Here is a 17,031-nt window from a genome sequence, read left to right as displayed (position 1 = left end):
TTTTACCGGCCCTCTTAGCTTTGACTGAGTCAAGTTTTCACTTATATGTCAATGTTTATCACTGCTGAGTACCCTTGGGGGTGTGGCTGAGCAAGGTGTCGTGGGCATATTGTATGTGCCTGATACCAGCTCCTTGTTTCCGGGCAGGAGACTATAGGGCATTCTCACGGGGGCGCGGATACTTGCATGTGTAAGTCTAGCTAAAGCTGGTAGAAAAGTCAGGACCAAACCTTTGTGCTTGCGGAGCTTTCTAGGGCCCATCTTAACAGCTTCAGTGTTATGCTTTAAGTAAGCTACACGAGCATAATGATAATATGCGGGTTATAAACAGTATCTTGAGGGGGGAGTGGGAATTTAGTTTGAAAGATTATTGTTTTTAATAGTATAAAAAGATGCATCTTGGATGCTGTTTTTCGTTAATTGAGACTTTTCTGTTTTTTAGGGGTCTTTAGAAGTATTAAGAACCCTAGGAGTTTAGGGGGGTGGGGGGGTAAAACGAGTAAACTTTAAGAGGGGGGTAACAATGAGATCTTAGGGGAAAAAATAGCATATTATGCTCTTGAACTCAATTATGCAATTCTAATAATCAAGTCTTTAAATAATTAAACGATTGTGCGAATGCGGGGGATTGGTACCACCTTATAATTTAACTTCAGCGGGCACTGTGAAATGTCAACTGAAAGGAAAAAGAAAAAAAAAAGAACCCCATATCCCCTGGAAGGAACGCCCGGCATGGTGGATTATCTCGCCGTCCGCTCGACACCATTAACTTATGCAAGTATAATGCTCTTGTTGAGGAGTTAAGAAGTTTATGGCCCTGAAATAGGAACCAGTTGCCAGTAATAGTTCAATTGTGAAACCCCCACGATATTTGTCCCTGACCTTCAAGGAGAGTATGCATTCAGGAATCACAGGTTGGTCGGTTCTTACTGCATAGTTATTTTTGTAGGGCGGGATGCTGGTACTTGGTAGACATTTGTCGGGAAATTATTTCTAGGTCCTAGAGACTTAGCCACTAGAAATTTATACGATAGTCCGTTTGATATGTCTTGGGGATAAATACCTGAACACTTGCTATTCCTTGTATGGTTTGCATAAATTAATGGGGATAATACATATGTGTCTTTAAAGCATGTATATGGTTTATATAAATTAATGGGGATAATACATATATGTCTTTAAAGCACACACATATGGTTAATATAAATTAATGGGGATAATACATATATGTCTATGAAACATACATGCATTGTCACCATACTAAATAGCAAAAATATGATTATAAATGCATTTAAGTGCAATTCGACTGCAGGGCGAAAGTCGAATTGCACTTAATTAAATAATATTATGCTATCAAAGAATAGTTTAATGTAGAACGTTAGCTTTGGGAGCCAATGGTGGGGGTTAAAGCCCCTTTTCTTTGAGCAGTAGGGAGGATTCCAACCTCCGACGTCCGGTTTACAAGACCGGCGCTCTGGGGTACTGAGCTACTAATGCATTGTCAACCTAGCACTTTGTTTTCTACTAATGCTGCTATGGGTATGATAAGTAGGAAAAGGGCAAAATAAGTAAGGGATGCAATTTGACCAATAATGATGTACGGGTCTTCAACGGGCATTCCGCCGATTCATGTGAGGATTGCTACATTTGCAATGAGTGCTCAAAACAGGAACTGGGTCACAGGTCGAAATGTGAGGCTTCGTTGTTTAGATGTGTGGAGGATGGGGACGACTATTAGTACGAGGATAGAGGCTAGAAGAGCCAGGACTCCTCCTAGTTTGTTTGGGATTGAGCGTAGAATTGCGTACGCAAATAGGAAGTATCATTCGGGCTTGATATGAGGGGGAGTGACTAGGGGATTCGCGGGGGTGAAATTGTCTGGGTCTCCTAGCAGGTTCGGGGTGAATAGTGCAAGGCAGGTTAATAAAATGATCACGGCTGCAAAACCGAGTAGGTCTTTGTAGGAAAAATATGGGTGGAAAGAGATTTTGTCTGTATCTGAGTTTAAGCCGAGAGGGTTATTTGAGCCTGTTTCGTGTAAGAAAAGAAGGTGAAGTATAGTTATGGCTGCAACAATAAAAGGTAGAAGGAAGTGGAAGGCAAAGAACCGAGTTAAGGTGGCATTGTCTACTGAAAAGCCTCCTCAAATCCATTGAACAAGGGTGCCACCTACATATGGAACGGCAGAAAGGAGGTTAGTGATGACAGTGGCTCCTCAGAAGGATATTTGTCCTCAAGGAAGAACGTAGCCTACGAAGGCTGTTGCTATGACAAGAAGGAGGAGGACGACACCAATATTTCATGTTTCTTTATAGAGATAAGAGCCGTAGTAGAGGCCTCGTCCGATGTGAAGATAGATGCAGATGAAAAAGAAAGATGCTCCATTAGCATGGAGATTGCGGATAAGTCAGCCGTAGTTTACGTCTCGGCAGATATGGGCAACGGAAGAAAAGGCTGTAGCAATGTCTGAGGTATAGTGTATGGCAAGGAATAGTCCTGTGAGGATCTGAGAGATTAGGCAGAGGCCGAGTAGAGAGCCAAAATTTCATCAGACAGAAATATTCGATGGTGCAGGCAGGTCAACTAGTGCGTGGTTAGCAATTTTTAATAAGGGGTGGGTCTTTCGAAGGCTTGCCATTAGGGTTCCTGTAGTTGAGTAACAACGGTGGTTTTTCAAGCCATAGGGTCGGGTTAAATTCCCGGGAGGAACTATGTCGTTTTTCATGTCTTTATCATTATCAGGGTTGGTGTTGGGGCTAGTGGTAGTTGCTTCTAATCCTTCTCCGTATTTTGCTGCGTTGGGGTTGGTTGCAGCGGCAGGTGTGGGGTGCGGGATTTTAGTTTGACACGGGGGTTCTTTTCTTTGTTTCATTTTATTTTTGATTTATTTAGGCGGGATGCTGGTTGTATTTGCTTATTGTGCAGCTCTTGCTGCTGATTCTCACTGGGAGGGTTTGGGAAGTCGATCTGTTGCGTTATCAATTTTAATTTATGGGGTAGCAATGTTAGTATTCGTTGGGCTTTTTTATGGGGGATGGTACGAATCTTCTTGGGTGACTGCAGAGGAATTTCATGAGCTTGCTGTTCATCGAGGCGATGCTGTAGGTGTTGCGTTGATGTATTTGTCGGGAGGAAAGATATTAATGATTGCTGCTTGGACTTTGTTGTTAACCCTTTTTGTGGTAATAGAGTTAGTTCGTGGGATAAGTCGAGGAGCCCTTCGATCCATTTAAATGAGTAAAAGAAGAGTTGCTAAGGTCAGGGTTAGGAGGAAGAGGGCGAGGTAGGTCTTGATTATGCCGTGTTGGGCATTGCTTGTTGTTGTGATTAGGGGGGAGTTAAGTGAAGCCAGGGCTTTTGGGCCTGTTTTTTCAAATCATGTTTGATCAATCATTTGGCTAGCGATTGCTTGACCCAGGACTAGGTTCAATTTGGGGGTGAGTCGATGGATTACTGCTGGGAAGAATCCGAGTATGTTGGAGAAGTGGTGGGGTGTAAGTTGGGGAATTGATTTAAATTGCTTGTTTGTTAGTGATGCAAGTTCTAAGGCGAGAAGTAGACCTAAGATGGTCACTACTAATGCGGCTAGTTTGAGTAGTGGGGGTATGGTTATAACTGGTGTTTTGAGAGGAACAATGTTCGAAGTGATCAGTAGGCCTGCAATGATGCTTCCTCAAGCTAAGCGTTTGATGGGGTTAATTACTGAGGGGTTGTTTTCATTAATGGGTGAAAGTGATGAGAATCGAGGGTGACCCATAGAGACAAAGAAAACTACACGTAGGCTATAGATGGCTGTGAAGGAGGTAGCTAGGAGGGTTATGGCTAGGGCTCAGGCGTTTAGGTAAGAGTTGTTTAGGGCTTCAATAATGGCGTCTTTAGAAAAAAATCCTGCTAGGAAGGGTGTACCTGTTAAAGCTAGGCTTCCGATAGTCAGGCAGGAGGATGTAAAGGGGGTTAGGTGGTGCATTCCTCCCATTTTTCGGATATCTTGTTCGTCGTTTAGGCTGTGAATAATTGAGCCTGAGCAGAGGAAGAGCATTGCTTTAAAGAAGGCGTGAGTACAGATGTGGAGGAAGGCAAGTTGTGGTTGATTAAGTCCAATAGTGACTATCATTAGGCCCAGTTGGCTGGATGTTGAGAAAGCAACAATTTTTTTGATATCATTTTGGGTAAGGGCGCAGGTGGCGGTAAATACGGTGGTTAAGGCACCAAGACAGAGGCAGGTGGTGAGGGCTGTCTGGTTATTTTCCATGAGTGGGCTTATTCGGATTAAAAGAAAAATGCCTGCAACAACCATGGTGCTAGAGTGAAGTAGGGCAGAGACCGGTGTGGGGCCCTCTATAGCAGAGGGGAGTCATGGGTGAAGGCCAAATTGGGCAGATTTACCAGTGGCGGCAATGATTAGTCCTAGGAGGGGGAAGGTTAGGTCTAGATCTTTTGCAGTTGCAAATATTTGTTGTATTTCTCATGAGTTAAGGTTTATTGCTATTCAGGCTATGGCAAAGATTAGTCCGATGTCGCCTACACGATTATAAAGGACTGCCTGCAGGGCGGCGGTGTTGGCATCTGCTCGTCCGTATCATCAGCCAATAAGGAGGAACGATATAATGCCAACCCCTTCTCAGCCAATGAAAAGTTGGAACATGTTGTTTGCGGTTACCAGGGTGATCATGGCAATCAGGAAGATTAGGAGGTATTTAAAAAATCGATTTATATATGGGTCAGCGTGTATATATCAGGATGCAAATTCTAAAATTGATCAAGTTACGTATAGGGCAATTGGGGTAAAAATAATTGAGTAGTGGTCAAATTTAAAGCTGATGTTGATGTCAAAAGTTAGAGTGTTTATTCAGGTTCAATTGGTGATGATGGCTTCTGCTCCTTCATTTAGAAACAAGAATAGGGGGAGGAGACTAACGAAGAAGGCTAGTTTTACTGCTGTTTTGACTTTAAGAAGTGCTCAGTCATTTTTTTGGGGGTTTGGGCTGAGTGTTGTTAGGACGGGGTACGAAAGGAGTAGAAAAATGGTGATTAAGCTGGATGCTATAATGAGGGAAGAGGGGTGCATAGCTTCCACTTGGATTTGCACCAAGAGTTTTTGGTTCCTAAGACCAACGGATGAGCTGTTATCCTTTGGAAGCTGTAATCGAGTGAGCCTTGGGGTTCAACCAAGGGGGCGAGGATTAGCAGTCTTCGTTGCTAGCGAGCCTCTCTCGGTGGATAAGGGGGTTTTAACCTCTATTACTAGAATCACAATCTAACGTTTTGATTAAACTATATCTACAGGCAGTCCATCCTCAAATTAGTTCTGGTTTAAGAATTAAGAGGCCCAAAGGGAGAAGATGGAGAGCCATTAAAAGGTGCTCCCGTGAGTGGGAGGGCTCTAAGGCAGTAATATGTATAGGAAGTTGACCTCGCTGAGTCATTAAGAATATATAAAGGGAATATCCAGCAGTAATTAGAGTTCCGGCTCCTGTGAGAGCTAGGGTTCATCATGATCAGTTGAAAAGAGAAGAAATAATCATTAATTCGCCTATGAGGTTTGGGAGTGGGGGGAGGGCAAGGTTAGCCAGGGATGAGATAAATCATCATGCTGTTATAAGTGGGAGAGCCATTTGTAATCCTCGGGCCAGGACTATTGTTCGGCTGTGGGTGCGTTCATAATTGGTATTAGCTAGGCAAAAGAGGGCTGAGGAGGTTAGTCCATGGGCGATTATAAGGATAAGAGCTCCGGTAAAAGATCAGGGGGTTTGAATGAGAATTCCTCCGATTACTAGTCCTATGTGGCTTACAGATGAGTAAGCAATCAAGGACTTTAAGTCAGTTTGGCGTAAGCAGATTGAGCCAGTTATAATTACGCCTCAAAGGGCAAAGATAATAAAGGGATAGCTTATTTTTTCAGTTGCGGGTTCAAAAATTGTAAGTATACGTATTATGCCATATCCCCCAAGTTTTAGTAAGACAGCAGCAAGAATTATAGAGCCTGCTACAGGTGCTTCTACGTGGGCCTTTGGGAGCCATAGATGAACGCCATATAGAGGTATTTTTACTAGGAAGGCCAATAGGCAAGCGGCCCATCAGAGTTTGTCTCCGTAGCTTAGGAGTTGGAAAGGAGTCGAGTATGAGAGGGTGAGAAATGAGAGGGACCCTGCAGTATTTTGGAGGAGGAGAAGGGCCACAAGGAGAGGAAGGGAACCGGCCAGGGTATAAAATAGGAAATAAGTCCCTGCATTAAGTCGTTCTGTCTGATTTCCTCATCGAGTAATTAGGATAAGTGTGGGGATTAGGGTGGCTTCAAATATGATGTAAAACATGATGACTTCGGTTGCGCCAAAGGCTAGGATTAGGAAAAATTGCAGGGATGTGAGGAGGGTGATATACATTCGTTGTCGGTTAATTGGATCTATGGAGGTATGGTTTTGACTGGCTAAAATTATAAGTGGGAGGAGTCAGCAGGTTAAAACTAGCAGGGGGGAGGAAAGGGGGTCAGTAGCCAGGTAGGGGCCGAGGGAGGATCAGCCGACTTCTGAGAGGTTAATTAATCAGGTAAGGCTGATTAGGGCAATAATGAAGCTGTGGAGAAGAGTTGTAGGTCACAATCATTTGGCGGGGGCTAGCCAGATTGTTGGGACCAGCATAAGAGTGGGGAGAAGGATTTTTAGCACTGTAGGAGGTTTAAGCTTTGTAGGTGATCAGAGCCGTGAGTGCGCGCAGTAGCTACTAGTAGAGCTAATCCTGCACTTGCCTCACAAGCTGAGAATGCTAAGAGAAGGAGGGGGGAGGCTGAAAAGCTAACTGTGCTTAGTTGAAGGGCTCATACCGATAGAGCGATAAATAGGGACAGTATTATTCCTTCTAAGCAGAGAAGGGCAGACAAAAGATGGGTTCGGTGGAGCGCTAAGCCTGTTAAGCCCAACATAAAGGCGGAGGAGAAGGTAAAGTGAACAGGGGTCATCAGGTTAATTATGGGGTTGAACCATAAACTTTTGAGCCGAAATCAAATATTATACTTTTAACTAATTACCTATTCGGCTCACTCGAGTCCTCCTTGGAGCCACTCGTAAATAAGGCCTAGGGTAAGAAGGACTAGAACAGCGAAGGCTCAGAGTAGGGTTAGCAGGGGGGAGGGCAGTTGGTCCCCTCAGGGGAGTGGAAGGAGGAGGGCGATTTCTAGGTCGAAAAGAAGGAAAAGAATTGCTACGAGGAAAAATCGAAGGGAGAAGGGGAGTCGGGCTGATCCAAGCGGGTCAAAGCCGCATTCATAGGGGGAAAGTTTTTCATAATCGGGGCTTATTTGTGGAAGTCAGAAGGAGACGATAGCTAGGATAATGGAGAGGATAGCGGTAATAATGAGAATTGTTGTAACCAAGTTCATTATCTTTCCTTGGACTTTAACCAAGACCAGGTGATTGGAAGTCACTTATACTAAGCTTAATACTAGAAAGATTATGAGCCTCATCAGTAGATTGAGATGTACAAGAACAGTCATACGACGTCTACAAAGTGTCAGTATCAGGCGGCTGCTTCGAATCCGAAGTGGTGTTCAGATGTAAAGTGATATTGAATTTGGCGGAGAAGACAGACTGCTAAGAAGGTTGACCCAATAATCACGTGTAGGCCATGGAAACCAGTTGCTACAAAAAATGTTGAGCCATAAACGCCGTCAGCGATAGTAAAGGGCGCTTCAAAGTATTCTAGGCCTTGTAGGAAGGTAAAGTAAAAACCAAGTAGGATTGTTAGTGTAAGGGATTGGATTGCTTGTTTTCGTTCGCCTTCTATAATGCTATGGTGGGCTCAGGTGACTGTGACCCCTGAGGCAAGAAGGACGGCTGTATTGAGGAGGGGCACTTCAAATGGATCTAGGGGTGAAATACCTGTTGGGGGTCAGCACCCGCCTAAGTCGGGCGTTGGCGCTAGGCTTGAGTGGTAGAAAGCTCAGAAAAATCCTAGAAAGAAGAAAACTTCTGAGGTAATAAAGAGGATTATTCCATATCGAAGTCCTTTTTGAACGGGGGGCGTGTGGTGGCCTTGGAATGTCCCTTCTCGGATAATGTCTCGTCATCACTGGTATATTGTGAGGAGAAGAAGTACAGTTCCTAGGGTTATTAGGATCATGGAGTTGAAGTGGAATCATATTGCGGTTCCGGAAGTAATAAGCAGGGCGGCAACTGCGCCTGTAAGGGGCCATGGGCTGGGGTCGACTATGTGGTATGCGTGTGCTTGGTGGGCCATTAAACGTTTTCTTGTAGGTAGAGGCTTAAAAGAAGAATAAAGACATAGGCCTGAATTACTGCAACAGCAATTTCTAGCATGGAAAGTATTAGGAGGAGAATCCCTGTGAGAATTGCCACGGTAGGTTGTAGGGGGAGAAGGACGAACATGCCTGTTGAAATAAGTTGAATGAGAAGGTGGCCGGCGGTTAGGTTTGCTGTGAGCCGTACTCCAAGGGCAAGGGGTCGAATTATTAAGCTAATTGTTTCGATAATAATTAGGACAGGAATCAGTAGGAGAGGGGTCCCTTCTGGCAGAAGGTGGGCCAGAGAAAAGTTTGGCTGGTAGCGGAATCCGATGAGGACGGTTGCTAATCAGAGGGGGACGGCAAAGCCCAGGTTAATTGATAGTTGGGTAGTGGGGGTGAAGGTATAGGGGAGGAGGCCAAGTAAGTTTAGGCCAAGTAGGAAGACCATCAAGGCAGTTAAGATTAAGGCTCATTTGTGCCCGGGCTGGTTAACAGGCATAAGAAGTTGACGTGCAAATGAACTGACAAACCAGCTTTGGAGGGTTGTTAGCCGGTTGTTTAGTCAGTGGGAAGAAGGAGTTGGGAAGAGGATTCAGGGAAGAACCAGGGCAAGTGCTATGAGGGGGATTCCTATAAAAAATGGGCTTGAAAATTGATCGAAGAAGCTTAGTATCATGGTCAGGTTCAGGGTTCTGTTTTAGGTTTTTCAGTGCTTTGAAGGGTGGGCTCATTGGGAAAAGTATGGGCTAAGACTTTGGGGAGTAAGATAGTGAGAAAAACTACTCACGAGAATACCAGGATATTGAATCAGGGTGCAGGGTTTAGTTGGGGCATGTCACTAAGGGTGGTTGGAAGGCACCATTTTTTAGCTTAAAAGGCTAATGCTTTGTCCTGTTTAGCTTCTTAATGAGGCATCTTCAAGCATTAGGGAAGATCATTTTTCGAAAAACTCTAAGGGTACGGCTTCGACTACAATGGGTATGAAGCTGTGGTTAGCTCCGCAGATTTCAGAGCATTGGCCATAAAAGACTCCTGGACGAGATGTGATGAATGCTGTTTGGTTTAGGCGGCCTGGAACGGCGTCTATTTTTACACCAAGGGCTGGGACTGCTCATGAGTGGAGGACGTCTTCGGCTGAGACTAGAATTCGAATGGGGGATTCAACGGGGACAACCATTCGGTGGTCGGCTTCTAAAAGGCGGAACTGTCCTGGGGCAAGGTCTTGTGTAGGAAGTATATAAGAGTCGAAGCCAAGTTCCTCGTAGTCTGTGTATTCGTAGCTTCAGTATCATTGGTGTCCCACGGCCTTGATTGTGAGGTGAGGGTCATTAATTTCGTCTATTAGGTAGAGAATGCGTAGGGATGGGAGAGCAATTAAAATTAAAATAACTGCTGGAAGAATAGTTCAGATCACTTCAATTTCTTGTGAGTCTAAAATATATTTATTGGTTAATTTAGTGGAGACTGTCGCTACGATAATGTAAAGTACAAGTGTGCTGATTAAAAATACAATCATTAGGGCGTGGTCGTGGAAATGGAGGAGTTCTTCTATTACTGGTGAAGCTGCATCTTGAAATCCTAGTTGTGAGGGATGGGCCATTAGTTAATTAAGGCGCGCGGGGGTTTAACCCGCAATTCTGCCCTGACAAAGTAGTGTAATGATCCGTTTTACTAGCGCCTTATAAGAAAGTGGCAGAGTGGTTATGTCATTGGCTTGAAACCAATTTACGGGGGTTCGATTCCTCCCTTTCTCGACTTGTTCGCACTTTGACTTGCACGAATGCTGGCTCTTCAAATGTATGATAAGGGGGCGGGCAGCCATGCAGTCATTCGACGTTAGTCGAGGTTATGTCTGCTGCACGAACTTCACGTTTGGAGGCAAAGGCTTCTCAAAGGATAAAGAGGAACAGAATTACGGCTACGAGGGAGATAAGGGAGCCAATAGATGAGATAGTGTTTCAGAGTGTGTATGCATCTGGGTAGTCTGAGTATCGACGAGGTATTCCAGCCAGGCCAAGGAAGTGCTGTGGGAAGAATGTAAGATTTACACCCAGGAACATTACACCAAAGTGGATCTTAGTTCAGGTACTATGAAGAGTGTAGCCTGAAAATAGAGGGAATCAGTGAACAAAGCCAGCTATGATGGCAAAGACTGCTCCTATAGAAAGAACATAGTGGAAGTGGGCAACTACATAATAAGTATCATGCAGAACAATGTCAAGAGATGAGTTGGCTAAGACAATGCCTGTTAAGCCACCTACTGTAAATAGGAAAATGAAGCCGAGGGCTCAGAGTATAGGGGTGTCTCATTTAATTGTGCCCCCATGAAGGGTTGCTAATCAGCTGAAAACCTTAACACCGGTGGGAATGGCAATAATTATTGTTGCAGATGTGAAGTAGGCACGTGTGTCAACATCCATCCCGACTGTAAACATGTGGTGAGCTCAGACAATAAATCCCAGGAGACCAATGGCCATTATTGCTCAGACTATTCCTATATAACCGAAAGGTTCTTTTTTACCGGAATAATAGGCTACAATATGAGAAATTATCCCAAACCCTGGGAGGATAAGAATGTAAACTTCTGGATGCCCGAAAAATCAAAACAAGTGTTGATAAAGAATTGGGTCTCCTCCTCCAGCTGGGTCAAAGAAGGTAGTGTTTAGATTACGATCGGTTAGGAGCATTGTAATCCCTGCAGCAAGAACTGGCAGGGATAAAAGAAGAAGGACAGCGGTAATAAGAACGGCCCAAACGAACAAGGGGGTCTGATACTGGGAAATAGCAGGGGGTTTCATATTGATGATGGTAGTAATAAAGTTAATTGCACCAAGAATTGATGAAATACCCGCTAAGTGAAGAGAAAAGATGGTTAGGTCGACTGATGCTCCTGCATGGGCAAGATTACCCGCCAGTGGTGGATAAACTGTTCACCCAGTGCCAGCCCCGGCTTCAACCCCGGAGGAAGCGAGTAGAAGAAGGAAAGATGGGGGGAGTAGTCAGAAGCTTATGTTGTTCATTCGGGGGAAGGCCATATCAGGGGCACCAATTATAAGTGGAATTAATCAGTTTCCAAAGCCCCCAATCATAATTGGCATTACTATAAAGAAAATTATTACAAATGCGTGTGCTGTAACAATTACATTATAAATCTGGTCGTCGCCTAGGAGAGCCCCGGGCTGGCTAAGCTCAGCTCGGATGAGCAGGCTTAAGGCAGTCCCTACTATCCCGGCCCAAGCACCAAATACAAGATAAAGGGTGCCGATGTCTTTATGGTTGGTTGAGAAAAATCAGCGTGTGATTGCCACAGGTAAGATGGCTGAGGTTTAAGCGGTGGATTGTAGCCCCATAAACAGAGGTTTGAGTCCTCTTCTTACCAAGCTCTGAGGTGTTTTACACGTTGGATTGCAAATCCAAAGTAGCAGACTAATATCTGCCGGGGCTTCCCCCGCCCATTCCTCCCCAATATGGGCGGGGGAGGGGTAGACAGATGCTTGTTGGTTTAAGCGCTTAGCTGTTAACTAAGAATGCGCAAGATCGAAGCTTGCCTGTCTAGGAAAGCTCTAGCTTAATTAAAGCGCCTGTTTTGCATGCAGGAGATGTAGGTTAAAGCCTTGCGAGTTTTACAGGGACTGGGAGATTTTAACTCCCGCTAACGGCTTTGAAGGCCGCTGGTCTAGCTTAGCCTAAGTCTCTTAGAGGGTGAGGAGCATTACAATTGCTGGGGTAAGAGGAAGGAGGAGGATTGTGGCAATAGTAGTGGTCGATAGAAGTAATGTCAAATGGGGCGTGGGGTAGCGTCACGGGGTGGTTCCGATAAGGGTATTAGGGGACACGGTAAGGGTGAGGGCGTACGCTAAACGGAGGTAAAAATAGAGGCTTAGGAGTGCTGAGAGGGCTGCTAGTGTAGCAAGAGGCAGGAGTTCTTGCTTGGTTAGTTCTTGGAGAATAAGTCATTTTGATATGAAGCCGGTGAGTGGGGGGAGGCCTCCAAGGGACAGGAGAATGAGGGGGGCGAGAGCAGTAATTATTGGGGCTTTTGCTCAGGACATAGCGAGGGAATTAATGTTGGTTGCGTTGTTTAGTTTAAATGTGAGGAATGCTGAGAACGTTATGGTAAAATAAATAATAAGAGTTAGGAGGGCCAGCGAGGGGGAGAATTGTAAGACAAGAGTTATTCAGCCTAGGTGAGCAATGGAGGAATAGGCGAGGATTTTTCGTAGTTGGGTTTGATTTAGGCCCCCTCAACCCCCGATAAGGGTTGATGTAAGCCCCAGGGCTAGTAGAAGTGAGGTGTTTGTGGGCTGGAGTTGAAGGAGAAGGGCGAAGGGGGCAAGTTTTTGTCAAGTGGAGAGAATTAAGCCTGTGGTGAGGTCAACGCCTTGGATTACTTCGGGGAGTCATGAGTGTAGTGGGGCAAGGCCAATTTTTAGGGCTAAGGCAAGGGTGATGAGTGTAACAGGAAGAGGGTGTGCTATTTGTTGAATGTCCCACTGTCCTACAAGTCAGGCGTTAGTAGCGCTTGCAAATAGTAGTATGGCGGCCGCTGTGGCTTGGGCAATAAAGTATTTAGTGGTTGCTTCGACTGCACGTGGGTGGTGGTGTTGGGCTATAAGAGGAAGGATGGCTAGGGTATTAATTTCAAGGCCCATTCAGGCGAGGAGTCAGTGGGAGCTTGCAAATGCAATTGTAGTTCCTAGGCCAAGTGCAAATAGCAGGGTAACTAAGATGAAGGGGCTCATTAGTAAAGGAGGGATTTTAACCAACATTTTTGGGGTATGGGCCCAAAAGCTTAACTTAGCTGACTTTACTAGGAAGTGGTGTAGTGGAAGCACTGAGAGTTTTGATCTCTCCAGGTAGGGTTCGAGTCCCTTCTTTCTAAGGAGTTGGGGGGACTTTAACCCCCATGGTTCACTCTATCAAAGTGGCCCTTTACTTCAGGCACAGCTCCGGGTACTAAAGGTGAGGGGGCAGTCCTGCGAATGCGATAGGAATGGCGAGGTGTCAGACGACCAGAGCTAGTGTTAAAGGGAGAAAGTTTTTTCAGATGAGATGTATTAGCTGGTCATATCGGAATCGGGGGTAGGAGGCTCGAACTCACAGGAAGACAACTGAAAGTAGTGCTGCTTTGGTCATTAAGTTTATTGCAGTTAGTTCAGGGAATATTGGGATGTGGGAGGCCCCGAGAAATAGTGTGGCAGAGAGTGTGTTTATAAGAAGGATGTTAGCGTATTCGGCTAAGAAGAATAAAGCGAATGGTCCCCCTGCATATTCAACATTGAACCCAGAAACTAGTTCGGACTCACCTTCGGTGAGGTCAAAGGGGGCTCGATTGGTCTCTGCTAGTGTCGAAATATATCATATTGCGGCGAGAGGTCATGTTGGGATAATTAGTCAAATGCTTTCTTGCGCAACGTTAAAGATTTGCAGGGTGAATCCTCCTGTGAAGATAATTGTACATAGGAGAATTAGGCCAAGGCTTACTTCGTATGAAATGGTTTGGGCCACAGCTCGGAGGGCCCCGATGAGGGCATATTTTGAATTTGAAGCTCATCCTGAGCCGAGAATAGAGTAGACTGCGAGGCTTGAGAGGGCGAGGATGAACAGGATCCCTAAGTTGAGATCAATAACTGAGTACGGTATGGGTATCGGGGCTCAGAGAGTGAGGGCAAGTGTAAGTGCAAGTATTGGGGCGAGTAAAAAGAGGACGGGGGAGGAGGTGGAGGGTCGTACTGGCTCTTTAATGAACAGTTTTACTCCATCGGCGATGGGTTGGAGAAGCCCGTAAGGGCCAACGATGTTGGGGCCTTTTCGTAATTGTATATAGCCAAGGACTTTTCGTTCAAGCAGTGTTAGGAAAGCAACGGCTAGAAGAACGGGGACAATAAAGGCAAGGGGGTTAATTAAGTGAGTAAACAGTGTACAGAGCATTATTGAGGAGAGGATTTGAACCTCTGTTGAAAGGGCTTAGGTCTTTTGCAATACCGGGCTCTGCCACCTCAATTAGCCATTCTCTCAGGCAGAGGGGTGTGCCCTTTTGCCTGCTTTAGTTGTCTTCAGCAGGTGAGGGCAAGGCGTGCCTTGGGCAGGGGCCTTTCCTTTTCGGTCCTTTCGTACTAGAAAAGGTCACATCATAGATAGAAACTGACCTGGATTACTCCGGTCTGAACTCAGATCACGTAGGACTTTAATCGTTGAACAAACGAACCCTTAATAGCGGCTGCACCATTAGGATGTCCTGATCCAACATCGAGGTCGTAAACCCCCTTGTCGATAAGGGCTCTTTAAGGGGATTGCGCTGTTATCCCTAGGGTAACTCGGTCCGTTGATCGGCGTGTGCCGGATCTTATTGGTCAGAATTTCTGTTCATTAGAGCGGGAGCTCTTGGGTTTAGGAATGTGTATTCCTACTCCACATGGGGGTTTTGTATTTCCCCGCGGTCGCCCCAACCAAAGACATTAGGGCAGGCTTCATTTGGTTTTTTCCTTTGTTAAGGGGTGCTTTACATGGGCTGCTCTGACGTCTAAAGCTCCATAGGGTCTTCTCGTCTTATGGTATTATCCCCGCTTCTGCACGGGGAGATCAATTTCATTGACTGGGGAGGGGAGACAGTTAAGCCCTCGTGATGCCATTCATACAGGTCTCCATTTAAAAGACAAGTGATTGCGCTACCTTCGCACGGTCAAAATACCGCGGCCGTTAAACATATAGTCACAGGGCAGGCGGGACCTCTTATTCATCGATTATTGCAAGAGGCGATGTTTTTGGTAAACAGGCGAGGCTTTAAGTGTTTGCCGAGTTCCTTCCTTCCCTTTTAGTCTTTCCCTAAGAGCACTCCAGTGTGGGGTTAACGCTTTTGTCTTGGATGTTTTTCTAGTTAATTTATTTGAAATCCATTTCCCTCTTTGCTTGGGGGCGTTAAGATTCGGTGGTTGGTCCGTTCCGAGGTACACTTGTGCAGGGAGAGAGTTTGTTCTCTCTTATTACTCATATTAGCATTATTTCTCCACTGTTTGCAGTGGATAGTCTGATATTGAGAGGGGGATGAGATTGCATTATCGGGATCGACGGAAGGTTGGGTGCACCTGAGCTTTAACGCTTTCTGAATGGGTGGCTGCTTTTAGGCCCACCGGGGTGCTTTACCTTGGGTTAATTATGATCTTTACCCACCTGTGAAGGTTGTGTCCTTGATCTTAGGGGCTGTACCCCCTAAGATTAACTCTCTCGGTTTCTTTAGAAATCTAATTAAGGTTTATACGAAATTTGAAGTAAGAAGCCGTGAGGCTGAACTTCTATCCATTTCTCAGACAACCAGCTATTACTAAGTTCGGTAGATTTATCACCTCTACTCAAAGTTCTTCCCACTCTTTTGCCACAGAGACGGGTTTGCCCTACAATAGGCTGACCTGGAGTAGCTCACTTAGTTTCGGGGGGCCAAACTAAAGTCCTCTTTGCTTGGGGTTACTGGCTAAATCATGATGCAAAAGGTACGAGTTTTGATCTCTGCTTTTCTAGGCTTTACTGGGTTGTTTCACTCCTCTTTCAGCGTTCCCTTGCGGTACTTTCTCTGTTGCTCCGTAGTTCCTTTTCTGTCGCTCATACTTGGGGGGAAAAATGATTTGTTTGGTTATATGTTAGTATGTTAGGGGTTATTAATGGGGGTGTGTTGATTTTTGTTGGGTGGGCTAGCTGATCGGCGTCAGGGCAATCCGATTTGCACGGATACCTTCTCAGTGTAAGGGAGACGCTATTCTGGTTTAGCTATGCTCTGGTTGTCCAAGTGCACCTTCCGGTACACTTACCATGTTACGACTTGCCTCCCCTCTATGATTTTGGCATTTTAATTAATGTTTTGGTAAAGTTTCGGGGAGAGTGACGGGCGGTGTGTGCGCGCTTAAGAGCCGGTTTCAGTGGAACGCTCTACTTTCCGCTTACTGCTAAATCCTCCTTCAGAGGCACGGTTTCAGTGCATCTTTCGTAGTACCCTATGTTTAAAAAGGGAATGTAGCCCATTTCTTCCCCTTCCATTCGCTACACCTCGACCTGACGTTTTGGGCAGTGCCAATTTCGCTTACTTTTTACCCTTCACAGGGTAAGCTGGCGACGGTGGTATATAGGCGGGACAAGCAAGGAAGGGTGAGGTTGAACGGGGATTATCGGTTCTAGAACAGGCTCCTCTAGGTGGGTCTAAAGCACCGCCAAGTCCTTTGGGTTTTAAGCTAATGCTCGTAGTACCCGGGCGGACAGAAAATGTATTCAACTGTCAATGTTTACGGCTAAGCATAGTGGGGTATCTAATCCCAGTTTGTATCTTAGCTTTCGTGGGGTCAGAAAATATAAAGCTACTTTCGTGATTGGGCTTCTTACCTTCGGATGCGTATAACAGCCTAGAAGGCGTTCGGCTTTAATTTTAAGCTTGCTCTTAACCACCCTTTACGCCGATTTTTAACAACTTGGGCCTCCCGTATAACCGCGGTGGCTGGCACGAGTTTTACCGGCCCTCTTAGCTTTGACTGAGTCAAGTTTTCACTTATATGTCAATGTTTATCACTGCTGAGTACCCTTGGGGGTGTGGCTGAGCAAGGTGTCGTGGGCATATTGTATGTGCCTGATACCAGCTCCTTGTTTCCGGGCAGGAGACTATAGGGCATTCTCACGGGGGCGCGGATACTTGCATGTGTAAGTCTAGCTAAAGCTGGTAGAAAAGTCAGGACCAAACCTTTGTGCTTGCGGAGCTTTCTAGGGCCCATCTTAACAGCTTCAGTGTTATGCTTTAAGTAAGCTACACGAGC

At 45.5% G+C, this 17,031-nt stretch overlaps 13 protein-coding genes across 13 annotated transcripts, besides 25 other annotated features; 1 reads left to right on the top strand and 12 right to left on the bottom strand. All coding sequences in view use genetic code 2, as the record gives it.

Moving 5' to 3' along the window:
• Positions 1–1,354: a D loop (control region).
• Positions 1,355–1,424, top strand: a tRNA (tRNA-Pro).
• Positions 1,424–1,497, bottom strand: a tRNA (tRNA-Thr).
• CYTB (cytochrome b) lies at positions 1,498–2,638 on the bottom strand. The gene has a single exon. A coding segment is annotated over exon 1 (1,141 nt).
• Positions 2,639–2,642: 4 nt separating this feature from the next.
• Positions 2,643–2,711, top strand: a tRNA (tRNA-Glu).
• Positions 2,712–3,233, top strand: ND6 (NADH dehydrogenase subunit 6). The gene has a single exon. It carries the CDS (start codon positions 2,712–2,714, stop codon positions 3,231–3,233), a length of 522 nt encoding a protein of 173 aa, NP_443708.1.
• ND5 (NADH dehydrogenase subunit 5) lies at positions 3,230–5,068 on the bottom strand. The gene has a single exon. The coding sequence runs from the start codon at positions 5,066–5,068 to the stop codon at positions 3,230–3,232; it is 1,839 nt and encodes a 612-aa protein (NP_443707.1).
• Positions 5,069–5,141, bottom strand: a tRNA (tRNA-Leu).
• Positions 5,142–5,147: 6 nt separating this feature from the next.
• Positions 5,148–5,215, bottom strand: a tRNA (tRNA-Ser).
• Positions 5,216–5,284, bottom strand: a tRNA (tRNA-His).
• ND4 (NADH dehydrogenase subunit 4) lies at positions 5,285–6,665 on the bottom strand. The gene has a single exon. A coding segment is annotated over exon 1 (1,381 nt).
• Positions 6,659–6,955, bottom strand: ND4L (NADH dehydrogenase subunit 4L). The gene has a single exon. The coding sequence runs from the start codon at positions 6,953–6,955 to the stop codon at positions 6,659–6,661; it is 297 nt and encodes a 98-aa protein (NP_443705.1).
• Positions 6,956–7,026, bottom strand: a tRNA (tRNA-Arg).
• ND3 (NADH dehydrogenase subunit 3) lies at positions 7,027–7,375 on the bottom strand. Its single transcript has one exon. A coding segment is annotated over exon 1 (349 nt).
• Positions 7,376–7,447, bottom strand: a tRNA (tRNA-Gly).
• On the bottom strand, positions 7,448–8,232 carry COX3 (cytochrome c oxidase subunit III). Its single transcript has one exon. A coding segment is annotated over exon 1 (785 nt).
• Positions 8,233–8,915, bottom strand: ATP6 (ATP synthase F0 subunit 6). The gene has a single exon. A coding segment is annotated over exon 1 (683 nt).
• ATP8 (ATP synthase F0 subunit 8) lies at positions 8,906–9,073 on the bottom strand. Its single transcript has one exon. It carries the CDS (start codon positions 9,071–9,073, stop codon positions 8,906–8,908), a length of 168 nt encoding a protein of 55 aa, NP_443701.1.
• Position 9,074: 1 nt separating this feature from the next.
• Positions 9,075–9,148, bottom strand: a tRNA (tRNA-Lys).
• COX2 (cytochrome c oxidase subunit II) lies at positions 9,149–9,839 on the bottom strand. Its single transcript has one exon. A coding segment is annotated over exon 1 (691 nt).
• An 8-nt stretch (positions 9,840–9,847) lies between these two features.
• Positions 9,848–9,920, bottom strand: a tRNA (tRNA-Asp).
• Positions 9,921–9,922: 2 nt separating this feature from the next.
• Positions 9,923–9,993, top strand: a tRNA (tRNA-Ser).
• Positions 9,985–11,547, bottom strand: COX1 (cytochrome c oxidase subunit I). The gene has a single exon. The coding sequence runs from the start codon at positions 11,545–11,547 to the stop codon at positions 9,985–9,987; it is 1,563 nt and encodes a 520-aa protein (NP_443699.1).
• A 1-nt stretch (position 11,548) lies between these two features.
• Positions 11,549–11,618, top strand: a tRNA (tRNA-Tyr).
• Positions 11,619–11,684, top strand: a tRNA (tRNA-Cys).
• A 38-nt stretch (positions 11,685–11,722) lies between these two features.
• Positions 11,723–11,795, top strand: a tRNA (tRNA-Asn).
• Position 11,796: 1 nt separating this feature from the next.
• Positions 11,797–11,865, top strand: a tRNA (tRNA-Ala).
• Positions 11,866–11,935, bottom strand: a tRNA (tRNA-Trp).
• On the bottom strand, positions 11,936–12,981 carry ND2 (NADH dehydrogenase subunit 2). Its single transcript has one exon. A coding segment is annotated over exon 1 (1,046 nt).
• Positions 12,982–13,051, bottom strand: a tRNA (tRNA-Met).
• Positions 13,051–13,121, top strand: a tRNA (tRNA-Gln).
• Positions 13,121–13,190, bottom strand: a tRNA (tRNA-Ile).
• Positions 13,191–13,195: 5 nt separating this feature from the next.
• ND1 (NADH dehydrogenase subunit 1) lies at positions 13,196–14,170 on the bottom strand. The gene has a single exon. It carries the CDS (start codon positions 14,168–14,170, stop codon positions 13,196–13,198), a length of 975 nt encoding a protein of 324 aa, NP_443697.1.
• Positions 14,171–14,243, bottom strand: a tRNA (tRNA-Leu).
• Positions 14,244–15,938, bottom strand: an rRNA (l-rRNA).
• Positions 15,939–16,010, bottom strand: a tRNA (tRNA-Val).
• Positions 16,011–16,963, bottom strand: an rRNA (s-rRNA).
• Positions 16,964–17,031, bottom strand: a tRNA (tRNA-Phe).

The sequence above is a fragment of the mitochondrial genome of Pagrus major (assembly GCF_040436345.1).
Source record: "Pagrus major mitochondrion, complete genome".
In the NCBI taxonomy this organism is placed as follows: domain Eukaryota; kingdom Metazoa; phylum Chordata; class Actinopteri; order Spariformes; family Sparidae; genus Pagrus; species Pagrus major.
This window is presented reverse-complemented; position numbering and strand designations above follow the sequence as displayed.